Source organism: Notolepis coatsorum, assembly GCF_963971535.1.
Source record: "Notolepis coatsorum genome assembly, chromosome: 18".
Lineage (NCBI taxonomy): Eukaryota > Metazoa > Chordata > Actinopteri > Aulopiformes > Paralepididae > Notolepis > Notolepis coatsorum.
The window spans coordinates 63,297,111-63,322,647 of NC_140182.1; the positions used below are offsets into that span (position 1 = coordinate 63,297,111).

Below are 25,537 nucleotides of genomic sequence, written 5' to 3' on the forward strand. Positions count from 1 at the left end.
GTGAATAAGGCACTGATTTGCATATCTCCGCCCCTGGTTGTAGTCACCTCCACCGCCCACAATCAACCATTATTTAGTGCAGAGACAAGAGACTGCAAGGAAGTGCAGTGAGTTAGCCTAACCTAAAAAGTATGAGCAACACGGGCAAGAAATGTGCTGTTCCTGGCTGCCAAGCCGCTAATATGTCTTTGCACACTTTTCCTAATGATGTCGTGCTCCACAAGCAATGGCCCAAGTTCGTTTTTGGATTTTTGCAAAGACGAGGGACTTTATGCTGCCGTGATTTCCTGGCTGTTGCTAAAGAAGACAGGAGCTAGCCTGTACCAAGTATTTGGGACCGAAAGAAAGCATAGAATCAGTAAGTACATACAGTACGTCGTAATTAGTTAATTAGCAGTAGGACCTCATTCATTCATCCATTTGTGTATTACAGTACTCTTCCGTGTGCGCCAAGAAAGTATAACGTTAGTGCAAGCACCGTGTGTGCGTGTGTGTGTGTGCGTGTATGTGTGTGTTAGACGGAGTGAGAGAGCAAGCTAGCTTAGCTAACGTTATCTTAGCTCTGTGCTTCGTTATATATATATGTAGACCTACTTGTGTGTATTGTGAATTAATAATTATGTTCATTGTGTGTGTTGGGGGGGGGGGGGGGGGGGTTATCTTAGCTCTGTTTATTGCGCCAAGAAAATCTAACGTAACGTTGTTAGTACAAGCGCTGTGTGTGTGTGTGTGTTAGACGGAGTGAGAGAGCAATCTTATTCTTCCTGTCATTTGTTTTCTCTATACCCAAAATCGTATGGCATGGGTACCTGCTTCGGTGTCATCCCTTTTTGGATTGTATAATTGTATTCGAAAACGTATGCTTGAGCCATACAGTATTTGTTTGTGTATTAGGTTCACTTTGACGTTAGTAGAGTAGTATGGGCGGAGCTACAGGTGGGGGTCTGTCACCGCATTCCGAGGCTGGGCAAAGCCAGGCCAGAACAGCTTGAAATCTTGGAGTAGAAAAATGCTGTTTTTGAGTACTTGATTAGAAATATAAAACAATGAATTTTTTGGAAAAAAAACCTTACAGATGTGTTCCATAGACTCACAGGAATTGTGTAAAGTTGCCCAAATAGTGAAAGGAATAGCAATGCATGTCCCCTTTAACACTTTCAGAGCCCTTGCTTAACCTTGATTTACCGGTTGAATGCCGACCATCCACTTCAATGTTAGCGTTAAAAACGCCTAATCTATGTTTTAAATTATAGCTATGTGTCTAATCTGCCCGTCGCTTATCAATGACTCGTTTTCCAGTCAACATTGTCGAAGCGGATTGTTTTTTTATCGGTTCATTTTCGTTTTATAGCATTTTGAAAAGCCCTCGTTTTCAAGGAAAATATAAAGATTCCACGATAAAAGACATTTACTGGAATATTCTAGAATACACAAACTTTGTAATTTTTCGGCCTATTTATGAATAGTTTTCAAATAAACGCTAGATTATCGATAGTATCGATTATCTTATTTCCTCATCAGCGATCGCGCACAAACAGACACATCACACATAGGGCAAACACTGAGATCTCAGCGAATACAACTCTGATTATCCCAAGAAAATAGATTCCTTACCTCAGATCAGATGTTCTCCAAAAAGATCATTCCAATTCCTGATCGCCATTCCAAATATCGATCACGCTTATTGATTGAGTATTGGCTGCTGTAAATATATATTCCAGGCTGATTCCCGTCCCGCGATTACTTCCATGTTGATCAGACTGCTCGCCAGCACAAGGAACCAGCTGGCTCCGCCCCTACATATCTACAGATCCCAGGTCTGACCTGCAGTTACACAGGGATAGACGATAGGGGGCACGTTTTTCCATTCTGAGCTCCTGTAGGGGCTGCTGTACCAACGGGAGACTCGGTTGATGAAATATGATTTCAGATCGCTAATAAAACGATATTTGTCGTCGTGGGCACTCAGTGGGGAGCCTAATAAAACGAGTTATGTCGTCCGTGGCACTGAAAGTGTTAAGGAAAAAAAATAATTATATATTTTTTAAATTCTAATGTCGATTTAGAATTCGAATGCCAACGTAACGAACAAAGGTCAGAATGTTCAAACGTTTGGGCTCAGCCCTAGCTCCCGGTAGCCCAGCAGAAAGACTTTAACACAAAAACATTTCATATGTAATACAGGTACAAATTTAATTTAAGACTTAAAGGAAAACTCCAACATTTTGGGAAATTAGCTTATTTAACATCTTCCCTGGAGTTAGACAAGAAGATACATACCTTTTTTGTCTCTGTGCGTGCATTTAGCTTAGGGAACAGTCGCTCCGTTAGCATAGCTTAGCTTCATCACTGGAAGTGAGGCGGGGCCGGAGCCTTACAGTGTATAGTTTGATTGATTGATTGAAAAGTTTATTAACAGATTGCAGAATACACTCCAAATACAACTCTAAAACGTTCATGTAAACATGTTGTGACCTGTGTATTCACCACGTGGAGAAATACAAAATAATTGAATTAGACAATTACGTTTTATAAGCAAATATACTCAGAACAATTTTTTTGCCCAACCACTACTCTGAGCGCAGCCAGTGATTTCAACGTGACGCCGTGTTTGTTTACATTCTCATTCATTCAAAGGCTCCGAACAGATTGAAGTTTATGGATACCATGACTTGAAATCCTCTTACCTTGACGATTAAAAGCCTCCCCAATTTAGAAAACATTAATCCAATGGCTGGTATTGTTATACCGGACGCTCTGAGCTAACCGGAGCTAACACAGATCAGGATGGTAAAGTATATATAATGACTTCCTTTCTGGGGTTGTCAAAATAAAAGTGCAACGTTTATAGCAGCGGAAAATGTTTATTTTGTACATTATCTAATGTTAACACGAACCTAAACTAACTTTAGGTTAGTTGTAACGTTAGTTTACAGCAAAAAGAAATGTCAGAGTATATTTGCTTATAAAGCGTAATTGTCTAATTCAATTATTTTTTATTTCTCCACGTGGTGAATACACAGGTCACAACATGTTTACATGAACGTTTTGGAGTTGTATTTGGAGTGTATTCTGCAATCTGTTAATAAACTTTTCAATCAATCAAACTATACACTGTAAGGCTCCGGCCCCGCCTCACTTCCAGTGATGAAGCTAAGCTATGCTAACGGAGCGAATTGTTGCTCACAATTTGTACGTCTCTTTGGATAAAAGCGTCAGCTGAATGACAAAATGTAAATGTTTAGTGAGCCGTGTTCCAGGGGCTCCTCCTCCTGCTCTACTGTACCTTGGCCTCCTCCTGCTCTACTGTACCTTGGCCTCCTCCTGCTCTACTGTACCTTGGCCTCCTCCTCCTGCTCTACTGTACCTTGGCCTCCTCCTCCTGCTCTACCTTGGCCTCCTCCTCCTGCTATACTGTACCTTGGCCTCCTCCTCCTGCTCTACTGTACCTTGGCCTCCTCCTCCTGCTCTACTGTACCTTGGCCTCCTCCTCCTGCTCTACTGTACCTTGGCCTCCTCCTCCTGCTCTACTGTACCTTGGCCTCCTCCTGCTCCTGTACCTTAGCCTCCTCTACTGTACCTTAGCCTCTTCCTCCTGCTCTACTGTACCTTGGCCTCTTCCTCCTGCTCTACTGTACCTTGGCCTCTTCCTCCTGGGCCTTCTTCACGATGGCCTGGAGCTGCAGCTCCCTCTTGAACTCCGCGTGCAGCAGCTTCTCCTCCATCATCCTGCGCCGCTGGTCCAGCAGCTCCTCCTTCCATTTCCTCACCTCCTTCTCCTGGAAGGAGAGCGGAAAGGGAAAAAGGGAGGAGAGTTTGAAATGGAAAAACGTAGAGAAGCAGCACAGTTCAGCTCGATTCTCTGTACTGTACATTCTCTCAGCCCAGACTGACAACGGTTTCTGGATCCCCTCTGTTGCTGCCCCCTCTCCGGCGTGTCCCCTGGGGTTAATGTGAACGTACACCACTTCATGTATTTATGTGGTTAATCCCGATTTATTCTAGGACTCGACCCTTCTCACAGAGGCCCGGAGAACAAAAACAAAGCTCATGAAAGCCTGTTGACTTTGGACCGGGGTCTCGCGCACAAGTGTCTGCGGCCGGCATGCCTGGATGGGGAGCAAGGGGGCTACAACGTTCAGCGATTCTATCTGGCAGTGCGCTGACAGAACCTCTCCTCGTGGACCAGGCAAGGCTAAGCCGCTGTAGGGGGCTCTTTAGGGCTAAAGGAATTGCCAGCACTCACAGAAATGTCCTTTTGGTACTTTTATTTGGCACGGGCAGCGAACAATCAAAACGTAGGCCTTTCAGCAAACAGCCTTCCTCAGTGTTACACTAGGATCTTTTTTTTTATCCACTTTTTCTCCTTATTTTTTCAATTTTTCTCCCATCCCAATTTCGTATAGCCAATTCTCCCCTTCAATTCTGCCCTCCCCTGTCTTGAACGTTGCTAGACTATGCCTCCCACTGGTCGGCTGTAGTGAGGATAGAAGCCTTGCATCACGTGTCCGCTCCGGTACACGAGGCAGCCTGTCGCATCTTTTCACCAGACAGCGCTGACTCTGTGGCGAGGAGTAACGCGTGGGAGGCTCACGCTGCCCCCGATACTTCCTGTCTCTGCTGTACAGGCGTCACCCAACCGACCTGTAGGAGTCGCTGTCCACAACGTCCAATCCCCACCCATCGACTTTCCACCCGCTACCTCTGCCAATTGAGATAGTATGACGACTGGTCCAAGCCGCAGGCAACACTGACTCGGGGAGTCGAAACCGGAGTCTCTTGCATTGGTGACGAGCACAATCTACTCTACGCCACCCAGCCGCCTGTGTTACACTAGGTTCTTTAGGGTGCTTTCCTCGGTGTGTACTTAAGCATTACATCACGCGCAGGAGTGGATTGTGAAGATTAGACCAAGCCTAGGGGTGGTCGTTAGACCCCCCTAGGCATGGTCTAATTTTCACAATCCACGACTACAAGTGGTGTAATGCTTTTATACAACTGGCACATTCATCCAACCGTATTGCTATACAATAAACACACATTAATTGAAGATTTATTGAAAAAACCATCCGCCAGAAAAAGTAGTTCCCAAAAAAGAAAAAAAGGGAAGTTGCCTCCATGTGGAAGCAGCTCGGAAGTGCATCCAACTTTTCTCAGTAGGACATAGGGGTGGGAATCACCAGTTTCATCATGATACGATACGATATCGATTCTTTGGACAACGATACGATATTTGCCGATATCACAAAAGTCTCTCACGATACAATACGATACGATTAGATTCAGGTGCCTGCGATCGATATGAGATGATATCATATGCCCATTTAACACAATCAGTAACATTTCGATCAACAAAAAAAAGGTAATGAAAATATCATTTGACATTTGTATTTTTGAGCTCTTCCAGACATTTAAAGGAAAATCAATCTATTGTTTTTAATACAAATAGACCTCCTGTTCACTGTAAAGTGCCACGTTTTTATATATTGAGCTTTAAACTTTAAGCTACATTTTTTTGGAACTCAAAACTCACAACCTCCCTCTCCCAAACCGTTCCTACAACAATTTGTTGATGTTGCATGATCATGTATAGGCCTACATTTATTATGTATTATATTGTTTATGTTTAAATAACATTTAAACATCAAACTCCTCTGACCTCATCTGGTCTTTCCAAAGACGCGCGCACACACACACAGAAAGGGAGAATGCTATGCTGTAACATCTACACACACGGAGCTACTGCTGTTGTTCTTGGGCGGATATGAGACTCGCCACAGGATTTTCAAAATAAGAGTATCGATATGAATCGATCTTATTACATCGCATCGATCCGATTCGATTGTTGATAATTACATCGATGTATCGATCTGGATCGATGTATCGTCCCACCCCTAGGACATCCAACAAACTAAGGCATCCAACTGTCTCTCAACTAAGACATCCAACAAACGAACACATCCAACTGTCTTTCACCTAAGACATCCAACAAACTAACACATCCAACTGTCTTTCACCTAGACATCCAACAAACTAACACATCCAACTTTTCTTTAGTTTGTAACCTACTTTCTATAGAACTTCATTATTAGATGCTTCTATAGAAAGTAGGTAAAACAAATTAAAAAACATTTTCTTTGCCCTATAGGGGAAAAAAAGTTTTCGCCCTATTTTTAATTTTTTAAACCTACTTTCTATAGAAGCAGCTGGGAGGTGCGCTGTTTTAAGCGAGCGTGGGTTTTTGAATTGATTGATTACTAACTTTATTACTGTCCGCCTTGTTTCCAACTGGTTAAGTTTAGGCCCTCTTTCGAAGTTGGTTAAGGTTAGAGTTTGGAACCAGGGCTGGTGGTCTATCGCCCTGCTCTAAAGACAAACTCTAACCTTAACCAACTTCGAAAGAGGGCCTAAACTTAACCAGTTGGAAACCAGGCGGACAGTAATAAAATGTGCAATCAATCAATCAATCAATCAATCAATAGGCCATGCTCACTTAAAACAGCGCACCTCCCAGCTGCTTCTATTGAAAGTAGGTAAAAAAAATAAAAAAATTTATTGCAATTAATCAATCAATCAATTCACGCGATTTTTATTTTGTTCCACAATGACTCATGACCCATCAATTACATCATCCAACATTGTTTAAGCAACTAAGACATTCGCCGTGACAGAATCGTTTTCCATTTAGTCGTTATGACGCTATCAACATATCCATTCAGTCCACCCTCACTTAAAACAGCGCACCTCCCAGCTGCTTTTATAGAAAGAAAGAAAATTTTAAAAGAAATTGCAATTAATCAATCAATCAATCAATTCACGCGATTTTTATTTTGTTCCACAATGACCCATTAATTACATCATCCAACATTGTTTAAAGAACTAAGACATTCGCCGTGACAGAATCGGTTTTTATTTAGTCGTTATGACGCTATCAACATATCCATTTGTAAAGATTATTGTCCGCCATCTTGTTTTTTTTCTACAAAGTCGCACGGCGGAGTGATAGTAATTCGGTTGTGGGCGGGTCCCTGGGACCAAGAGCGTGGGATTATGAAAAATAAATATGTGTAAATTGACTGTTTCAGCCAATCAGAATCGAGAAATTTGCATGCCGTTGTATAATAGGTTATTTATGGTGCTTTCCTCAGTGTTACACTAGGTTCTTTATGGTGCTTTCCTCAGTGTTACACTAGGTTCTTTATGGTGCTTTCCTCAGTGTTACACTAGGTTCTTTATGGTGCTTTCCTCAGTGTGTACTAGGTTCTTGATTGATTGATTGATTGAAAACTTTATTAACAGATTGCAGAATGGGTACAATACAGTACGGCTCAATACAAACAATTGTTAAGGGGATGCAGACCAGAGAAAGACTTTCGTCTTGTTTACATCAGGGTCCCCCATTTTCAATTCATCATGACATTTATGACATACACGACATATGATATACAGTACGGTTTCATCCAGATATTTATGACATACAAGATATACAAATATACAGTACTATTTTAACACATTCCCGCCAAAAACGAGTTTACTCGTTATTGGCCGCCAATCGAATAACGGCAATAACGAGTTTACTAGTTTTTGGGATTGTTATATCGTTTATTCGCTATATCTATTCATAATTCATAGCTACAGCCTCTGGTATAGTCTTCAGACCCTGTCTGAGCTGGCAGACGGTCAACACCACCCTCTACTGCCAGGCGGAGCTATTGCATCTCATTGAAAATGGGCTTGTGTCTTTTAGGAGGCGATCTGAGCCGGGCGGGCGGGGTTTAAATATTCAGGCGAGCCACTTCTACACCAACAATACAACAATGGCATCAGTAACTCCACCCGCCCGCCCGTCATTGTGAAATGGTCGGTAGTGTGGTGCGGACCTCCATGAGCATTATTTGGAATTGCGATAAAATATTTGGATTATCTCTTTTGCATTACATCAGATACAAGGTAAGAACATCATATATGAATTTGATCGTTGATCTGACACTTATTTCGACCCCGATCACAGCTATCTGTGTGGACCGTGTATGACTGTTTACAGTTGGCTGCGGTGGGGTGGAGCGCCCCACTACGACGGTCATTTCATGTATGGACGAGGAGACATAGTGATAGTCTAGCGTTGATTTCAGGATGATTAGATAATCAGCCGAAAAATTACAACGTGATGACTGAATTACAGTAAAATGCATTCTCGCCTTTTCCCGGAATTACTGAAAAACACCCAAACCACACTCTATTCAAAACGGTATAAAACGGAAATGTACGGATGAAAAAACAATCCGTCTCGGCAATGTTGACTAGAAGCAGCTCACTGAGACCCGACGGAGTTATAAGACCCATAGATATAATATAAGATATATTTTAAGCACTCGTAAATGTCAGTCTAAAACTATATCCATTGAATAAAGACCTAATGAATGGGGTATCAGCGCCCCCTGCTGTGGCGGTCAATGTGTTAAAGGAAAACGCCAACATTTTGGGAAATTAGCTTATTTGCCATCTTCCCTGGAGTTAGACAAGAAGATACATACCCTTTTCTTCTCTGTGCATGCATTAGGCTTAGGGAACAGCCGCTCCATTAGCGTAGCTTAATCACTGGAAGTGGGTCAGACCTACAGTCCCCTACAGTCACGAAATACACTCCAAATACAACTCCAAAACGTTCCTGTAAACATGTTGTGACCTGTGTATTTACCACGTGGAGAAATAAAAAATTATTGAATTCAACAATTACATTTTCTAAGCAAATATACTCGGAACAATTTTTTGCCGAACCACTCCACTCGGGGCGCAGTCAGTGATTTCACGCAACGCAGTGATACTTTCTAACATGACGCCAGTTTGTTTACATTCTCATTTCATTCAAAGGCTCCGAACCGATTGAAGTTTATGGATACCATGACTTAAAATCCTCTTACCTTGACGATTAAAAGCCTCCCCAATTTAGAAAACAGTATTCCCATGGCTGGTGTTGATATGCTGCTAGCTAACGATAACCAACAACCGGCCACTCAAGCAAATAACGAGGGTACATTTTGACTTCCGGTCGGGGGGTTCCAAAATAAAAGCAGCGTCTATAGCACCGGAAATACGTTTATTTTGTACATTATCAAACGTTAACGCGAACCTAAACTAACGTTATAACTAACCTAAAGTTAGTTTAGGTTCGTGTTAACGTTAGATAATGTACGAAATAAACGTATTTCCGGTGCTATAGACGTCGCTCTTTTATTTTGGAACCGCCCGACCGGAAGTTACCCTCGTTATTTGCTTGAGTGTCCGGTTGTTGGTTATCGTTAGCTAGCAGCATATCAACACCAGCCATGGGAATACTGTTTTCTAAATTGGGGAGGCTTTTAATCGTCAAGGTAAGAGGATTTTAAGTCATGGTATCCATAAACTTCAATCGGTTCGGATCCTTTGAATGAAATGAGAATGTAAACAAACTGTCGTCACGTTAGAAAGTATCACTGCGTTGCGTGAAATCACTGACTGCGCCCCGAGAGGAGTGGTTTGGCAAAAAATAGTTCCGAGTATATTTGCTTAGAAAACGTAATTGTCGAATTCAATTATTTTTTATTTCTCCACGTGGTAAATACACAGGTCACAACATGTTTATAGGAACGTTTGAGTTGTATTTGGAGTGTATTTCGTGACTGTAGGGGACTGTAGGGAACGTCAGGGTAAAGGTCTGACCCACTTCCAGTGATGAAGCTAAGCTACGCTAACGGAGCGGCTGTTGCCTAAGCCTAAGAAGAAAAGTCAAGTCAAGTCAAGTCAGTTTTATTTATATAGCACATTTACAAATGACTAACAGCCAAACCAAAGTGCTTCACAACATGGTAAAAACACATACAATGCAATAAAAATACACTAGAATTACAAAAAAGGTAGAGTACAGTACATATAAGAAAGCAAGGGCAAAGTCAGTGCAATAAAAGAGACAAGAAAATTAGATAAAAGTGCAGAGTGACAGCGGACGTCATGTATAGATGCTGGGCTAGCTCTGGTCAAAGGCCAGGGAGAAGAGGTGTGTTTTGAGCAAGGATTTAAAAACCTCTAGGGTATGTATCTTCTTGTCTAACTCCAGGGAAGATGGCAAATAAGCTAATTTCCCAAAATGTTGGCGTTTTCCTTTAAGAGAAAAAGATCCTAAAAAAATATATATACATTTGAGGGGGAAGAAACTGTACATTGGAGGGGGTTGGGTGGGTGGACATTTACCGGGGCCAGTTTAGAATTGCAGCCACCCATAGGTGCTCTTTGAGCGGTTTTTTTTTTATCCACTTTTTCTCCCATTTTCTATTTTTCTCCCATCCCAATTTTCGTATCATCCAATTCAACCCTCCACTGTCTTTGAACGCTGTTTCATGCCTCCCACAAGCCGGCTGCAATGTGGACTAAGTCATACATAGCACGAGTCCCCTCCGATACTCGAGGTAACAGCAGTCGCATCTTTCCACCTGCGCGGCTCGATCTTTCAGCGTCAGGGGTCTGGGCTTTGGAGGGGCCCCGCCCCCGTCGCTTCCTGATTCTACTGCGCAGGCGCACCAACCGACATGTAGGAGTCGCTGTCCACAACGCCCGATCCCCACCCATCAGTTTCCCTCCCCCTAATACTGCCAATGTGTATTAGTGCGGACGACCAGCTAAACTGAAAGCAATGTGGAGCGCTGGGCTCGAACAGGGAGGCGAACCTGTTCGAGCCCAGTCTCCAGTATTCGTGGTGAGCGCCTTGCCCACTGCACCACGTAGCCGCCCACTTTGAGAGCGGTTTTGAAGGAGGGTAGGGATTCACATTATTTTACGGCTGTGGGTAGGGCGTTCCACATTGTTGTGGCATAATTGCGAAACGTGTTTAGTCCCTTGTTTGAGCCGAATCAGAGTTGAACATGATTTGTGGAACTCCCTCTGGTGTTGTGGTTCTTTAGGGTGCTTCCCTCAGTTTATACTAGGTTCTTTAGGGTGCTTCCCTCAGTGGCGTGATTTCGAAACCTAGCCGCATTTCTCGGACGCTCTCTGATTGGCCGACGCCCATTTCTACACTGGTTAAGCTTAGGCACTCTTTAGAAGTTGGTTAAGGTTAGAGTTTGTCTTAGAGCGTGATGGCAAGTTCTTTCGACAGTTAAGCTTAGGCACTCTTTCGAAGTTGGTTAAGGTTAGAGTTTGCATGGCGATAGAACGCCAGGTAGTTTGCAGGCTGTTTGACGTGGAAATGGGCAAAGACACAGCTCGTCACGCGATTGGGCAAACGCGTCAGTGGCCAATCAGAGAGCGTCAGTCAGTGCCAATCAGAGAGCGTCTGCCTGAAATGCGGCTAGGTTTCGAAATCACGCCCCTCAGTGTATACTAGGTTCTTTAGGGTGTTTTCCTCAGTGTTATACTAGGTTCTTTAGGGTGTTTCTCAGTGTTATACTAGGTTATTTAGGGTGTTTTCCTCAGTGTTATACTAGGTTCTTTAGGGTGTTTTCCTCAGTGTTATACTAGGTTCTTTAGGGTGCTTCCCTCAGTGTATACTAGGTTCTTTAGGGTGCTTCCCTCAGTGTTATACTAGGTTCTTTAGGGTGCTTCCCTCAGTGTATACTAGGTTCTTTAGGGTGCTTCCCTCAGTGTTATACTAGGTTCTTTAGGGTGCTTCCCTCAGTGTATACTAGGTTCTTTAGGGTGTTTTCCTCAGTGTTATACTAGGTTCTTTAGGGTGCTTCCCTCAGTGTATACTAGGTTCTTTAGGGTGGTTCCCTCGACTCACTCACCCTCTCCAGCAGCTTCTGGAGCTTGTGGGTCTTCTCCTCACGCAGCTTGTCCCGCAGCTGCTGAGCCTTCAACTGCTTCTCCTCGTGTTTCTTCTTGGACTCTGCGATGGTTCTGCCAACAAACACGGAAACAATCCATTAATCTGCTTCGGTCTCCTACATTTAGTCATTTAGCGCAGGGGTTCACAAAAGGGGGGTCACGAGCCGCCGCGGGGGGGGTCGCCAGATGATCAGGGCTGAAGTTGAATAAAAGATTCAACTGAGATTACAAAAAACAGAAAATCCATAAAAATCAGTGTTGTTGCTAATCATACATATGCTAGCCTGTTTTTTAACAATAATTTGTGATGCCATCACAAACACTGGCATTTAAAGGGTACAAATAAAAAAATTCCTGCACCAGAATGCAGGAAATGAAGTCTTTGTAACAAAAAAAATCTTGGTGGGGGACCCCCAGACCCCCTGCTTAAAAAGTGGCCTGACTGGGGCTATATTTTGCACTATATTTCCTGGCCTGAATGATTTCCCCAGTCCGGCCCTGGTTAAAAGCCTCCAATGCTTATTAGTGTGTGTGCGTTTGAACGTTTGCATGTTTCAACCATACATTTATATAATATTATTATTATTATTATTATTACCTCTTATAATAGTGGGGGTCGCGGCTCTCTGACACCGTTATTTGGGGGTCGCGGCCTGAAAAGTTTGGGAACCCCTGATTTAGCGGACGCTTTTATCCAAAGCGACTTAGAAGTTCTGTACAACAGGTCAGCAGGAAGGGTACAACTCTGGCAGCTAAGGGTCAGTAACATTGTTCGTCAAACAGTACACAATAAGATGCTGCTTGTATGGACTTGGGTTGGTTTTGACTATGGGTGCACCGACACCGGTATCGGATATTGGTCTATAGGCTATAAATCGCTATCTGAAAATGTTATACCTGTGCAAACAAAATATAAGACTTTTTAAATACCTTTTAAGGCCTAAAATTGAGAATTATTAATTTAATACTTTTTAAGACTTTCTAATACCCTGCAGATACCCTGTGTAAATAAGAAAGGGCGTAAAGAGTGAGGTCTCACCTCTTGCGTGACGGCGAGGACAGCTTCTCGTGCATGTGGATGCCGTGACCAGGAGGCCGGGCGGGCTCCTCCTCCACCATGTCTCCCCAAGAGGTGCTCTGGCGCCACGGCTCCCGCGCTTCAGCGGAGAACAAGGATGAATTCATAGCATTCCATTGCACGCCTCGGTCGCAAACGACAGGTGATTGTAATCAAATAGCAGGTGATTGTCATTAAATGACGACTGTGGCCAATGAGCTGTGGCCCTGCGCCGTATTGTATGGTGAGAAAAAAACGTCATGAGAATATTATGAATAGGTGGGTAGTTAAAAGGGTAATTATTACTGTTTGAATGTTTTCATTAATGCAATATTCAGATGGTTCTTTGGCCTGAGAATGGTCAACGAAGCAGGTGACCTGGTAATTACTACACAAACTAGAAGGTAATACTAATGTCAAATGTATGTGAAGTTGCATTATTGTCAAATGTGGTGACTTTCATGGGATTCTGTGGCGTTTGAGGTCTATTTTCAGATAAAATGGAAGCCTATAGCAGTGGTGAATCTGCAAAAAATAACTACGGTACCAAATAATAAAAAAATTATTATTTAAAAAGACTCCGCAGTGATTCAGCCCGCAACAGTGACATGGAACCCATTTGTCAACAACACCGGTATTGTCCTTTAAATACAATCACCGCTGTCACAAGGCGTGTAAGTTCATTGGTCGGTGAGCTCTAGAAAGGAGACCATCAATCATACCATCGTAATCTGCCAGCATGTCACTCCAGTCTATATTGAGTCCACAGCCTCCGCTGCCAATGCTAGCCTGTAGGAGCGAGAGATGGATAGCATTTGTTAAGACAACATTTATGCAAACTCTGAGTCAAATATTACCCCCCAAAAAAGTGTATCATCGTGGAACCGGACTTTACGCCGTAGACGGATGTTCATGATCAACATAGGGTTAATGGTGAAACACATATACAAACAAGGTACATGGGATGAGTGCTCTCATCCTGGACAGTTCTAGGAGAACACTGAGGTGGAGAAGGGGATCCAGCTCTCTTGTGGATAGAGAAGGCTGGGGATTAGGGGACATTGTCTCTCTAGGTGTGAGATTCAAGCTATTGTTAGGACAAACAAAGGGATTCCTCCGCAATCTCTCAGCAAGTTTATTTTATCCTGACAGGAAGGTTCAGACGATGAACAAACAAAGTGTGAGGGGGTCTTACTGAGAAGTCACTCTCGTTGTCCGTCTCCAGGTCATTGTTCTCAGCCAGGATCTCTCTGGTCAGCTGCTCCTCCTCCGCGATGGCGCTAGCGATGGCCTCTTCGTTGGCCTTCTCCAGGCGGTCAGCCAACTCCTCCTTCTTAGCCAGGACCTCCGCCATGGACTGTGGCTGGACATAAGTCACACACGTTAACTCTCTCTCACACACACGCCATTTAACACTCTTCATTTGTCATAACTCCTAAATCAGTTAAACCAAGTGCTTAGCTATATTACTTTTTTTTAATGAGGTGGAAGATCTACTAATCAAACTTAAAAGCATGTCATACATTATTTTTTAATAAAAAGTGAGAAGAGAAGACACCAGTTCAACCCAATCACAGATTGTACCACACGATCAAATCACCACCACAAAACAAATCACAAGTGAGGAAGCATTCAGGAGTCATGCAGGGCATGTTGACTGTGAGGATGAGGAGATGGCGGAAGGAAGCCCCATCGAACCACAGCTTGCTTACGAAGCTTGATGTGCAGGAGACATTTCTAGCCTTTTGAAATGTCTACCTGGATGGAATATAAGTGCATCCGAATAGAATTTTAAAATTTTTTTAAAATGAATTCACTCCAAACTTTGGTATGACGTGTAAATAAAACACTTACTGGTGAGATAAAGAAAAATATATATGTGTATTTTGAATGCATTTGAAAGGCAACGGGTACGGGAATGACTCACAGACTACTGCATGCCAGGCGCGGTTCCCGTCAAATTAATGAGGGTAATGTGGGAGAGCAGTCTCTCAACGCCGAGGCTGGTTGTCTCTAACAAGGGGTCAGTGGGGGAGTCTAAACAGTACCAGGCTTATCTGAACCACCCAACGTGTGGCTGCGTCTGGCCCCGGCACAAAGACCAGATCAGTGTTGTGATCTAAGCTCAGATAACCTCCCCCTATAGGCCGCCAGGAAGATATCCGTCTCTGTGTTTTAAAAGACCGGCCTTTCGGACGGAAGTGCCGCCGTGATGTGACGAGTAGCGGCACGGAGTGGAGGTTACACTCGATTAACCCCGCGGAGACCGACGATCGTGTTTCTTAGCGGTTTACCTGTAAAGCTAACACCTGCCACAGGGCAAGGTGCACATATCGACCCCTGACCCCTTGGGGCTGAAACCCCAACTGGACAAGTCTGTCCAGGTACCTGTGCTTTTTCAACATAATTTAAGAGTCCTTAAGGAATAACCGGGAACACGCTAGTACCGAGTGTACCAATGGTTGTCGGGGCACCGTCTTCTAAGTCCTTACTTGCGTACAAAGAGCATTTACTCACAACACCACTGGCCCCTCACAGTCACCAGCCTGCCTGGCAGAGAGCAGCGTTGTCAGCACATTCGGTCTGGAGGTTTTCTCTAGATTGACTTTGTTTAGGCGGCGAAGGCCCCTGGGGGAGATGCCTGCCCCCCCCCCCAGCCCTCCCTCCCCTCCCCTCCTCCCGCCCTCCTCCGTCTCTCAGCACTCACGGTGGAAAGCTCTGTGGGGTCCGGTGTGCTCTCCGGTTTCAGTGCTGCCACGGGTGTCTCGGCGTGTCCTGGAACAGATGTTGCCGAGCCCCGCGACGCGCCTTCCCCCGCGGGGGGCGCCGGAGCGCCGGGCCCGCCAGTCCGGGGTGGGTCTGGGGACGGGGAGAGGGGCGCGGCGGGAGCTGGCAGGGACGCGGACGGGACCGGGAGGAGGAGGAGAGGGGCAGAGGAGAGGAGAGGAGGGGCCGGGGCGAGAGCCGATAAGGGGGGAGGCACGTCTTCGCGGGGCGCGGCAACACAAAGCCCCGAGTCTTGCGCGCTCTCTGCTGGGGGCTGCGGCCGACACAATCACACACACGCAAACACAATTAAACGCATGCGTATTTCAAGCGTTTCATGAGAGGGAGAGAGAGAGAGAGAGAGAGAGAGCAGTGACCAAAATCAAAACACTCAAAAACACACACCGCTGAGAACACACACATCATGCAAGGAGGCTGGCGCTAACATGCCCTAAAGACATTCCAATTCTGATCAAAAGATGCAGATACACAGTGAGGGGGGGGGATACAGATTTGTATTTCAAGAAATCAAAGTGATGCCTCCAACGCACCCGTACCAAGTGTGTTTCTCGAGGCATCGACAGAGGATTTATTTCATGGGAGTGAACATGGGATTTCTGCCCCTGAAATGTCAGCGGACAATCAATCGTCTTAAAAGCTGATATGCCTGTCTGGGTAGCCCATCTATGAATACCATGGAGCCCCAAAACAAAAACAATGTGGCTGATAAAACAGTCTAATGTTACTGTGCTCCTCGTGAATAATTTATATCCAGGGAACTGCTGGGTTGTAGGGGGGGTGTGTGTCAGAGGGTGGGTGGGGGAAGGAGGTGGGGTGCGGTACCTCCATCGTATGGCCATTCTCCGAGTCTCCAGCGTCGCCGGCCTCCTCGGGGGGGACGGGCTCCGCGGGGACCGGCTGCTTAGAGTCCGGCTGGTCCCCGTCCTGGTCCTCGGAGCAGGGAGGGCGGGGCTGCTGCTCCCCGTCTCCCTGAGGCTGCGACTGTATGTCCTCGGAGCCGTCCTGTTTGGGGGCCATGACGAGACTGACCTTGGCTACGATGGCGGCGGAGCGCGGCCTGGCGGGACGTCCCCGCTGGACGGTCTCCCAGCCCTCTGCGTCCTTCTTACCTGGGGGGGGACCAAGGCGGCACACGGTCACTGAAGGAGGAACGCGGCGGCGTCAACGTGCCGGTTGACAACTGAAACGAGGATCTATGTTCTTACCGGGTTTCTCTACAGGGTTCTGGTAAGACGGAGCGGAGGCCGGGAAGGAATAGGAGGACTTGACCCGGTCGGCCCAGCTGGGGCCCGTGTGGGAGAGACGGGCCGAGGCCAGCGTAACCGGAGGGCCGCTGGAGGAAAACACATGTGCGTACGTCAGGAAAAAAAAATTATACAAAACGAACGCGTTCTGTGAAGGTTACAGCGTGAGCTTGTAAAGCCATGTCATTTTTTTTATTTTTTTTTTTACAACTCCTTGTTAGTCAAGCTTCCTAAGCGCCCGATGGCTCCCAGTTAACCCCGGCGCTCTCCACTCTGAGGAAGCACAGGGCTGCGTTGGGCAACAGGCCTCCGTCATGATCAATATCCATTTCCTGCGGCATCCGATTACAGAGTACTGCACATATTGAACCGATGCTTCAGCAGTCCTTAACCACACTTGTATCTACACCTCCCTCCGTTTCCAGAGCCAAAAGAGTGAGAGACTTGACAAATTACATTAAACAAATGCTCCACCAACAGCAATCAATCACCCTATTAGCAGATAATGGAACCTACACGCCAGACCAATTCAGGAAGAGGGAGAGGTTAGAAAATCACGTCAAAGCCGTGATTTGTTAATAACAGGATGTGTTGTGTGATGCAATTTTTAAAAGTCCATGTCGATGTTAACGCTCAAATAAAACCCAGCACTGTGTTACAAGCGAGGAGCATAGGTTAGGTTTCAACATTGGGAGGGGGGGGGGGGGGGACTTTAACCATTTCACTACCAAATGGTTAACCCTTTCACTGCGACAATACAGAAGGTTAACCCTTTCACTGCCACACGACAAAGGGTTAACCCTTTCACAACAACACATTTACATTTAGTCATTTAGCTGACGCTTTTATCCAAAGCGACTTACAAGTTCTGTACGACAAGACAGCAAGAAGGGTACAACTCTATCAGCTGAGTATCGGCTTTGACCCTTTCACTACCGTGGTAGTGAAAGGTCAACCTTCTGTAGTGTGGTAGTGAAAGGGTTACGTGTCTGGTGGTCCTCCCCCTGGAAATTCTGAGCATCAAACACTTTAGCCTAGGCATTGTCCAACTTATGTAAAAATCAATCATAGCCATGAAACCAGAGGTAGAGATTGATTGATTGATTGAAAAGTTTATTAACAGATTGCAGAATGGGTACAGTACAGTACAGCTCAATACATACAATTGTTAAGGGGATGCAGACCAGAGAAAGACTTTCGTCTTGTTTACATCAGGGTCCCCCATTTTCAATTTATCATATTTGCCGAGACACAAACATAGTTCCGTTTCAAACTCATTTCGTACGGCCAGCAGACCTTTCTTTACTCAGCTGCAGTACTGTACGATCATGGCTATCGGCATAGGAAAGAGAGGGTAGCATATTTATTTATTATTCTTTTATCTTCAACTGTATATGCATATTGTATCTTAACTCTTTCTCTGCCACGCTGGGAACGGGATATGGCTATGTGCTGCCAGGCATTAAACCAATGGAGTCGGTCACCTTGTTTGCAGGGCTATAAATACTATATTCTATATTATAGCTATGGATGCAATACTATGGCCCATTTGACATCGAGTATCTATCGTTCAAGATGTGAAAAAGAAATAATTTTTCCATCCATACAGTACATTCCCGTTTTATACTGTGGTGAATATAAGTATGGTTTTAGAGCGGTTTAGGGTAATTCCTGGGAGGCTAGTAATAGCCTGCGACGTATATTATACTTAATCCATTGGCGTTTCGTCCCTATACACGCTACAATTAACTCATTCCCTGCCAACAACGATTTTATACGTGTTTGTCCGCCAATCGTTGAACGACAACCACATGTATATATAGGTTATTTGATCGCTATTTCTTTTATTCTCTATTTCCATTCATATCCATCCAGGGAGCCTGGTGTTACCATAGGGAATTAGTCTGAGATCGCAAAAGTCCAATACCGCCGCCTGGTGGGCTGCGGCCGGTGTTGCACTTCCTTTGAGACTGTGTATGGGGCTGTGCGTCGATGAAATGCCTTCGGGCAGACTTTTCTAGTAACATGAACCAAGGGCTTCACCCGATCGCAATGAAAAACAGTCCGCCGGACTTTCTTGTGTGAGCTCTGTGAATTGGAATTGAAATGACGATCGAATCCCGATAGGTGGCAGTATCGCCTACCTTTTGAACTGGGCTAGTTTACTGTGCTCACTCACTGCTGGCCAGAGTCGTCATAGCCACTAGCCTGCGGACTGTTGGAGATTATTATGAAGAGGACAAAACGATCACACTTATGGATGATAAGGTGCGTTTTCACCAGACTACATTGGACTCAGCACTTCTGGTAAATCATAAAAATACTATAGTCAAACCGGCCGAGCATGTAACATCTGTTCACCGCTCTGTGGTAGTCGCCGACACTAGAGTTGAGAGCACTCCAGACTAGGGTCAACCAACGTTCGGCAATGGCGATCGCCTAGACGAGCGAACTACTGGAAATTATTATGAAGAGGACAAACGGTGACGATCCATCCATAGCATAAGGTGCGTTTTCACCAGACTATGTTGGATTCTAGTATTTTCAAAAAAGGCTGTTTGGATGTAACGATAATGTTATCTGTTGGGCGCTGCGGGGGACCGTACATTGGAGGTAGTTGGGTGGGGGGGGGGGGGGTTGGGTAGGAGGGGTGACACCCTTTACAATTCAAACTATTTGATAAACTTCTACTTTCAGCCCGGAAATGCATTCTGATAAACTGGATTAAGGATAAGCCTCCATTTTTACAAATGTGGTATAGAGAGATCTTCGGTGTGCTACCCCATGAAAGACACTGTGCAATGCATAGAGGCAACGACGCTTCCTTTCAGGAGGTGTGGGCCCCACTATTAGACTATTTTCCTGCTGAAATTTCTCGGATCCTTCTAAAGGCCCAGTGCCCCATTGTATGGACAGACCTAGGATAGGAAAAAAATAAATATATGTCTACATGTGAATGGGCTCGAGGCAAGTGCAATACTGTACAGTGCCTGTCTTGGTTTGCTTTCCTTTTTGCTTGTTTTTCTTTTTGTTTCGTTTTTGCTTGCTTATGGTGTGGATGATGGCATAGAGATGAATTGGAGGACCCCCCCCCCCCCCTTGTCCCAATGTGTGTTTTTGTAATGTAAGTAACTGTACGTGAAAAATCTCTATAAAAAAAAGAAAATCAAAAAAGAACTAAAAAGAACTAAATTAGTTCATTTTTGAAACCATGAACTTTAGTTCAACATTTTTAATTATGAACTATGAACTGAACTAGTTCATTTAAAAAAATTGTGAACTGTGAACTGAACTAGTTCATGTAGAAAGTGAACTTTCCCAACACTGGTGGCAGGCGAGCAACCCGCATGAAATGCGCACAAAACACGTCATATCTCGCGTTCCAGGAAACGGAACTGGATTATTTTGAAACGGGACGATTTTTTGCATGGGATAGCGCAGGAACAAAGGTATGTAGAACTAAACGTTTTTTCCCCTGTTGTAGTATACATATTTCCTTTCAAATGAGCCATACTATTGTCTCCATAGCTATAATATAGAATATACGATGAGTCTGCAAACATCGTGAAAATTGTCAAAAACGCTGGCACCAGGGAGTACAGATGGAAAAACAGCGTGGCAGTCAAAGAGTTAATACATGGTTATAGGTAAGAAGGATATATAAATGTGACACCCCCTTTTTTTTTACCTCTTTTGGGGAGGGGATAGTCTTTCATATTAGCTATATCTTTTTTTTAACCTCTTCTCCGTATTGAGGGGGACATGGCCCCTGCAACCCCCCCCCCCCCCCCCCCCCCGAGACATAGTCGAGAGATGTTTACCAGAAGTTGAGGGCGCGCCGTGTGTTCGGAGACTGAGCGATCCTGTCGGCCGAGGGGCTCGGGATCACGTGACGCCCAGGTGACATCTTGCGTACCTCCCACGCTAAAGACGTGGGTCTGGACAAAAACAAAGAGCGACAAACATCACATTTATGTATATTTTCAACAATCGTACACGACTTCCTCGACTAGCAAGTAAATGGAACTCAATCCCCAACCACATCAGAGAATGTCCACGTTTCAGTATTTTTAAAGCAACACTTAAAACATGGGCTCAAGACAAACCAGTCATGTGATCGCTGATATAAACCTGTGTATGGAACCAACTGTTTTCCAATACGGAGAGTATAATGTAATGTATATTATATTTACAATTTAGTCATTTAGCTGACGCTTTTATCCAAAGCGACTTACACATTGTGAACATCCTGTCACCAGGAGGGGTACATCTCTGGCAGCTAAGGGTCAGAGATGAACCCCTCCTGGTGACATGTCTTTCACAATCTGTAAGTCGCTTTGGATAAGAGTTAGCTAAATGACTGAATTGTAAATGTAAATTAGTTTGGTGTTTTATATGTGATGTACCGTTTGTAAACACTGCTAATTGTAGTGGTTTTTTCCCCATCTTCCTGCCCAGAGACCACAGGTGTAAGTTAGCCCAACTCTGTGCACGGCCCCTGTTAAATAAACTAAAACTCTAAATGTAATTTTTATTATTTACTTTCCAGCACATTTTTCTTCCGTTTTTGGTGAGTGTAGCATACAACACATTCTTTATGAAGTATTCCCTTCCCTGTCTGGCTACCCCACACCAAAGAGTAAAAAGCTTTTATAAACCGGGCAGTACATTAGGTAGGCAGTGCTCTTTGCTCCAAAAAATAACAGCTAATTCATTAAGTAAAGCTAATTCATTGCTCGTGTCCCAGGGCTCTCAACTAACCTTTTTCACTGCCCTCCCGGGAACCATCCCGAAATACAATTTTAAGACGTCAGATTTCAAATCTTTGTTTTTCTACTTTATCGTTAGTTTGATGATATGATTAGTTCCTTCGAAGTGACCTTTAACATAAATAAAACATTGTACAATTGATCAGATGATCAATCATCAACCTTTTCATTTAAATGAATCTTAGAGACTTCAGCAGGGGTTCTCAAACTTTTTCATACCATGACCCCATTTTATTTAGGATATTTTTTGGGGACCACACACTTAATGCATCATGTAATTTCAACACTGCCTGCCTCCAGGACATAAAAACATGGATGACCACCAACTTCCTTCAACTCAATAGTAAGAAGACCGAACTCATAGTTGTAGCCTCCCCAGCCCTCCTCCAAAAGATCGACCACCTTGTTCTCTCCGTGGATGGCTACTCCATCTGCCCCTCCACAGAGGTAAGGAACCTGGGCGTAATACTGGACTCCACCCTCTCATTTCACCCTCACGTCAAGTCTGTCACCAGATCCGCCTTCTTCCACCTCAGAACCATCTCCCGCCTCCGCCCCTCACTCTCCGACACCTCAGCGGAAACACTCATTCACGCCTTCATCACTTCCCGCCTCGACTACTGTAACGGAATCCTTCTTGGTGCCTCCAAGAAGGTTCTGGATCGCTTACAGTACGTCCAAAACTCTGCTGCGAGGGTCCTCACGCGCACCAAACCCTGGCAGCACATCACCCCCACCTTGCAAAAACTCCACTGGCTCCCCATCAACTACCGAATCCCCTACAAGATCCTCCTCCTCACCTACAAATCCCTGCACGGGTTGGCCCCTTTCTACCTGACCAACCTACTCCACCCCTACACTCCAGCACGAGGCCTCCGATCCTCCAACTCCGACCTCCTCACCATCCCCCGCACCAGGCGTTCCACACTGGGAGACCGAGCTTTCGCTGCAGCTGCCCCCAGACTGTGGAACTCCCTCTCCCCCCTCATCCGAGGCTCTGACACCATCAACCTCTTCAAAACCAAGCTAAAATCCCACCTGTTCACACTTGCCTCCCTTTTTATTTTATTTTTATCTCTTTTATCTTATTTGTTTTTTCTTGTTGTTACTATACACAGATCTTTTATGTATTTTATTATATTTTTTCAATTTTATTTCTTATTTTTTCCATCCTTTCCTTGTACAGTGTCCTTGAGTCTGAGAAAGGCGCTTCTCTCTTAAAATCCAATCTATTATTATTATTATTATTATGGAATTAAAGGAATATCAAAATAAGAGCACACGTTGTTGAACTTGATCATGCATATTATTTATTAGAAAATGTTATTACAGCACTATGTTATCAATACACATAAAAAAAACGAGGCATATTTAGCCAAAATATGTTGCCAGAACAAAAAACAAAAAAGATTTGACTTGCCAATGCGCCGTCACATACTTGTCACCTTTTCCCCAAATCAAGATTGAATGAATCCAAAAGTAAAAAATAGAATTAGTTCCAAGTAATTCCAACTTTTATGTCATCAGAATCCTCTATTAGCCCCATGTTTTATTTTTTTATAAATTGCATGCATCCTGAGAGAAAGACTGTACCCTACGTAATTGGTACAAATGACATAACACACTTCTTTTTATAGTCTATGGAACGAACGCGCTAATTATTTGGCAAGATCACGTTGTGATCACTGGATAAGATCCTGTAGAGTCTTGTGTCCATATGATTTGATGAGTTTGGATGAACTCAGGCAGCTCTGGTCCACTGTTCCCACCTCTGCTGTGCTCAAGGCAGAGAGACAGAGATACTGACATGCAGAGAGAGCGCGCACAGGGAGCGAGGCGCCTGAATATCAATTCATTAATATCCAATTTCCAAGACTCTTGTCCCAAAATGTATTCGCATCCTCCCCAATCCTATATATATATATATATATATATATATTTTTTTTTTTTTTTTTTTTTAAATAATCGGCCTCGGGCGACCGGAGTGTCCCTGAGCTCCGAGGTTTCCCCCCTTTGTGGTATCACAAACGGCAATAATTCAGAACAGCTTGTTTAGGCCTGTTAATCTGAAGATTTCAAAACCGTGGTCAAAACGGCAAGGAGTACCTACAGTATGTCATTTTTCACCAGCGCATAAACAACAAATGTTTGACTGACAAATCCATACAAAGACTAGGGGCTGTCGGAATGAATTTCAAATGAATACCAAACTGCTATTCGAATGTACATTTAAAATAAATTTTTTTTATTATTGATATGAGGCGAGATGAAAACACATCACTGATCCTTTTTTCATGATTTTGTTCAAATGTGCCTGCAATACAAAGCATTTCACACCTGCGTTGACGTGGTAATGTGTAAATCGTATCGTTAATATAAAAATTTCATTAGAATCTGGCTCGTTTCTGCCTTATCACATTCAAATGGTGTTCTTAGGGACAACTACTGGGCAAAAAACTAAACTATGCTAATAAAAATGGCAATTGTAAAACACAGACTTGGCTCGTTGCAAATCTGTAAAATGGCTGATTCACCTGCAGCGATTAATGCGGCAAGCGTTGCATTCTGAAAGTTCCGGTTGCCTCATTGATTAACGGCTCACTTTGAATTAACAAATTGAGAGGCGACACCGGGATCTTTATTTCTTAGTCAATTCACGGGGTGTGGTGGTCATTGTGTTAAAGAGGAGCCAATAAACTGATGCATCCCTTTGAGTTAAAGCCGAGGCTATCGATCCGGCCGCTCCGTTTGTGACTCAAAACCCCGGGACCAGACACTGGCACAGAAAGTGGCCCGGGAGGTAGAGCAGTCTGGAGGTTCACGGTTCGATTCCCGCTCCTCCCCGGCCAGCGTGTTGAAGTGTCCTTGAGCAAGACACTTAACCTTAACCGAACTGCTCCCGATGAGCAGGTTGGCACCTTGCATTGTCTGTGTGTGAATGTGTGAGTGAATGGGTAAAATGTGAGGAACAAATTGTAAAGCACTTTGGATAAAAGTGCTATATAAATGCACCATTTACCAGTGTGTGTTTTGACACAATCGCATTTCAATTGAGTTCATGAGCAACTTTTCCATGAAAGCGCGTCACGTTTACAAGTCTACTACGAGGCAGTTTACTCCAAGAAAATCTGCAGCGGAGGTCATATTTCAGCAGAGTACCTCTAGGTGCACACAGGGCAAGAGAGAGGAAAAGAGAGAGAGCTAATCTAGTCATAAATCACCTGTTCTGGGCATCCGTTTTCTCCAACTTCTCCTGAAGCTGAATCCAGTCAATGAGAGCCTTGAAGTCCCGTACGTAGTTGTCCAACATCATCAGCACCTCCTACGACAGCAATCACAACGAGGTATATGATATAGACTTATAGATATAGATATAGACTTTATCAAACGGTAAGGCGTAAAAGCAGGACCATGCATGGACCACTGAGAGGCCGGAAGATCAGAAGGGCATTGAAGTTTGAACGTTCACTTCTAATTTTAGGCAGAAAAATAGCAGTCTGGTGATACAGGCCTACGGTTTCTGCCCCTTGCTTCTAGAGAGGTAGAGATGAAAATGCAGTGAAATCATCACATAACCTCATAGCTACAAAGACACACACACAAACACACATACATACATAGTTACACATACAGTACATAGTCCACATATACCAGCTTGTATCTGTTCCGGTCCAGGTAGTATGCCATAGTTGAACATACAATTTTGACATATTTAAGCAAAAGCAAAAACTGAGTGTAATTTTGAGAGGTCCAACGACGTGTACGTTCATCTGACAGAGTTTAGATTAGATTCCTGTAGCAGTAAAGTACAACAGCAATATAGAGTGTACGGGTGATTAAACTGGGTACAAAATATACAAATGAGTACTACCGAGTACCGAGTG

General features: G+C 44.2%; 1 protein-coding gene across 1 annotated transcript in view; it reads right to left on the bottom strand.

Moving 5' to 3' along the window:
• The window catches only part of scaper (S-phase cyclin A-associated protein in the ER), a 160,208-nt gene that overhangs the window by 95,702 nt on the left and 38,969 nt on the right, over positions 1-25,537 (bottom strand). The window contains 10 exon segments of the mRNA XM_084335011.1: positions 3,639-3,779; positions 11,757-11,868; positions 12,836-12,953; positions 13,576-13,642; positions 14,049-14,216; positions 15,561-15,893; positions 16,463-16,749; positions 16,846-16,973; positions 20,706-20,822; positions 24,875-24,975. Of these exon segments, the coding sequence (XP_084191137.1) occupies positions 3,639-3,779; positions 11,757-11,868; positions 12,836-12,953; positions 13,576-13,642; positions 14,049-14,216; positions 15,561-15,893; positions 16,463-16,749; positions 16,846-16,973; positions 20,706-20,822; positions 24,875-24,975 (1,572 nt within the window).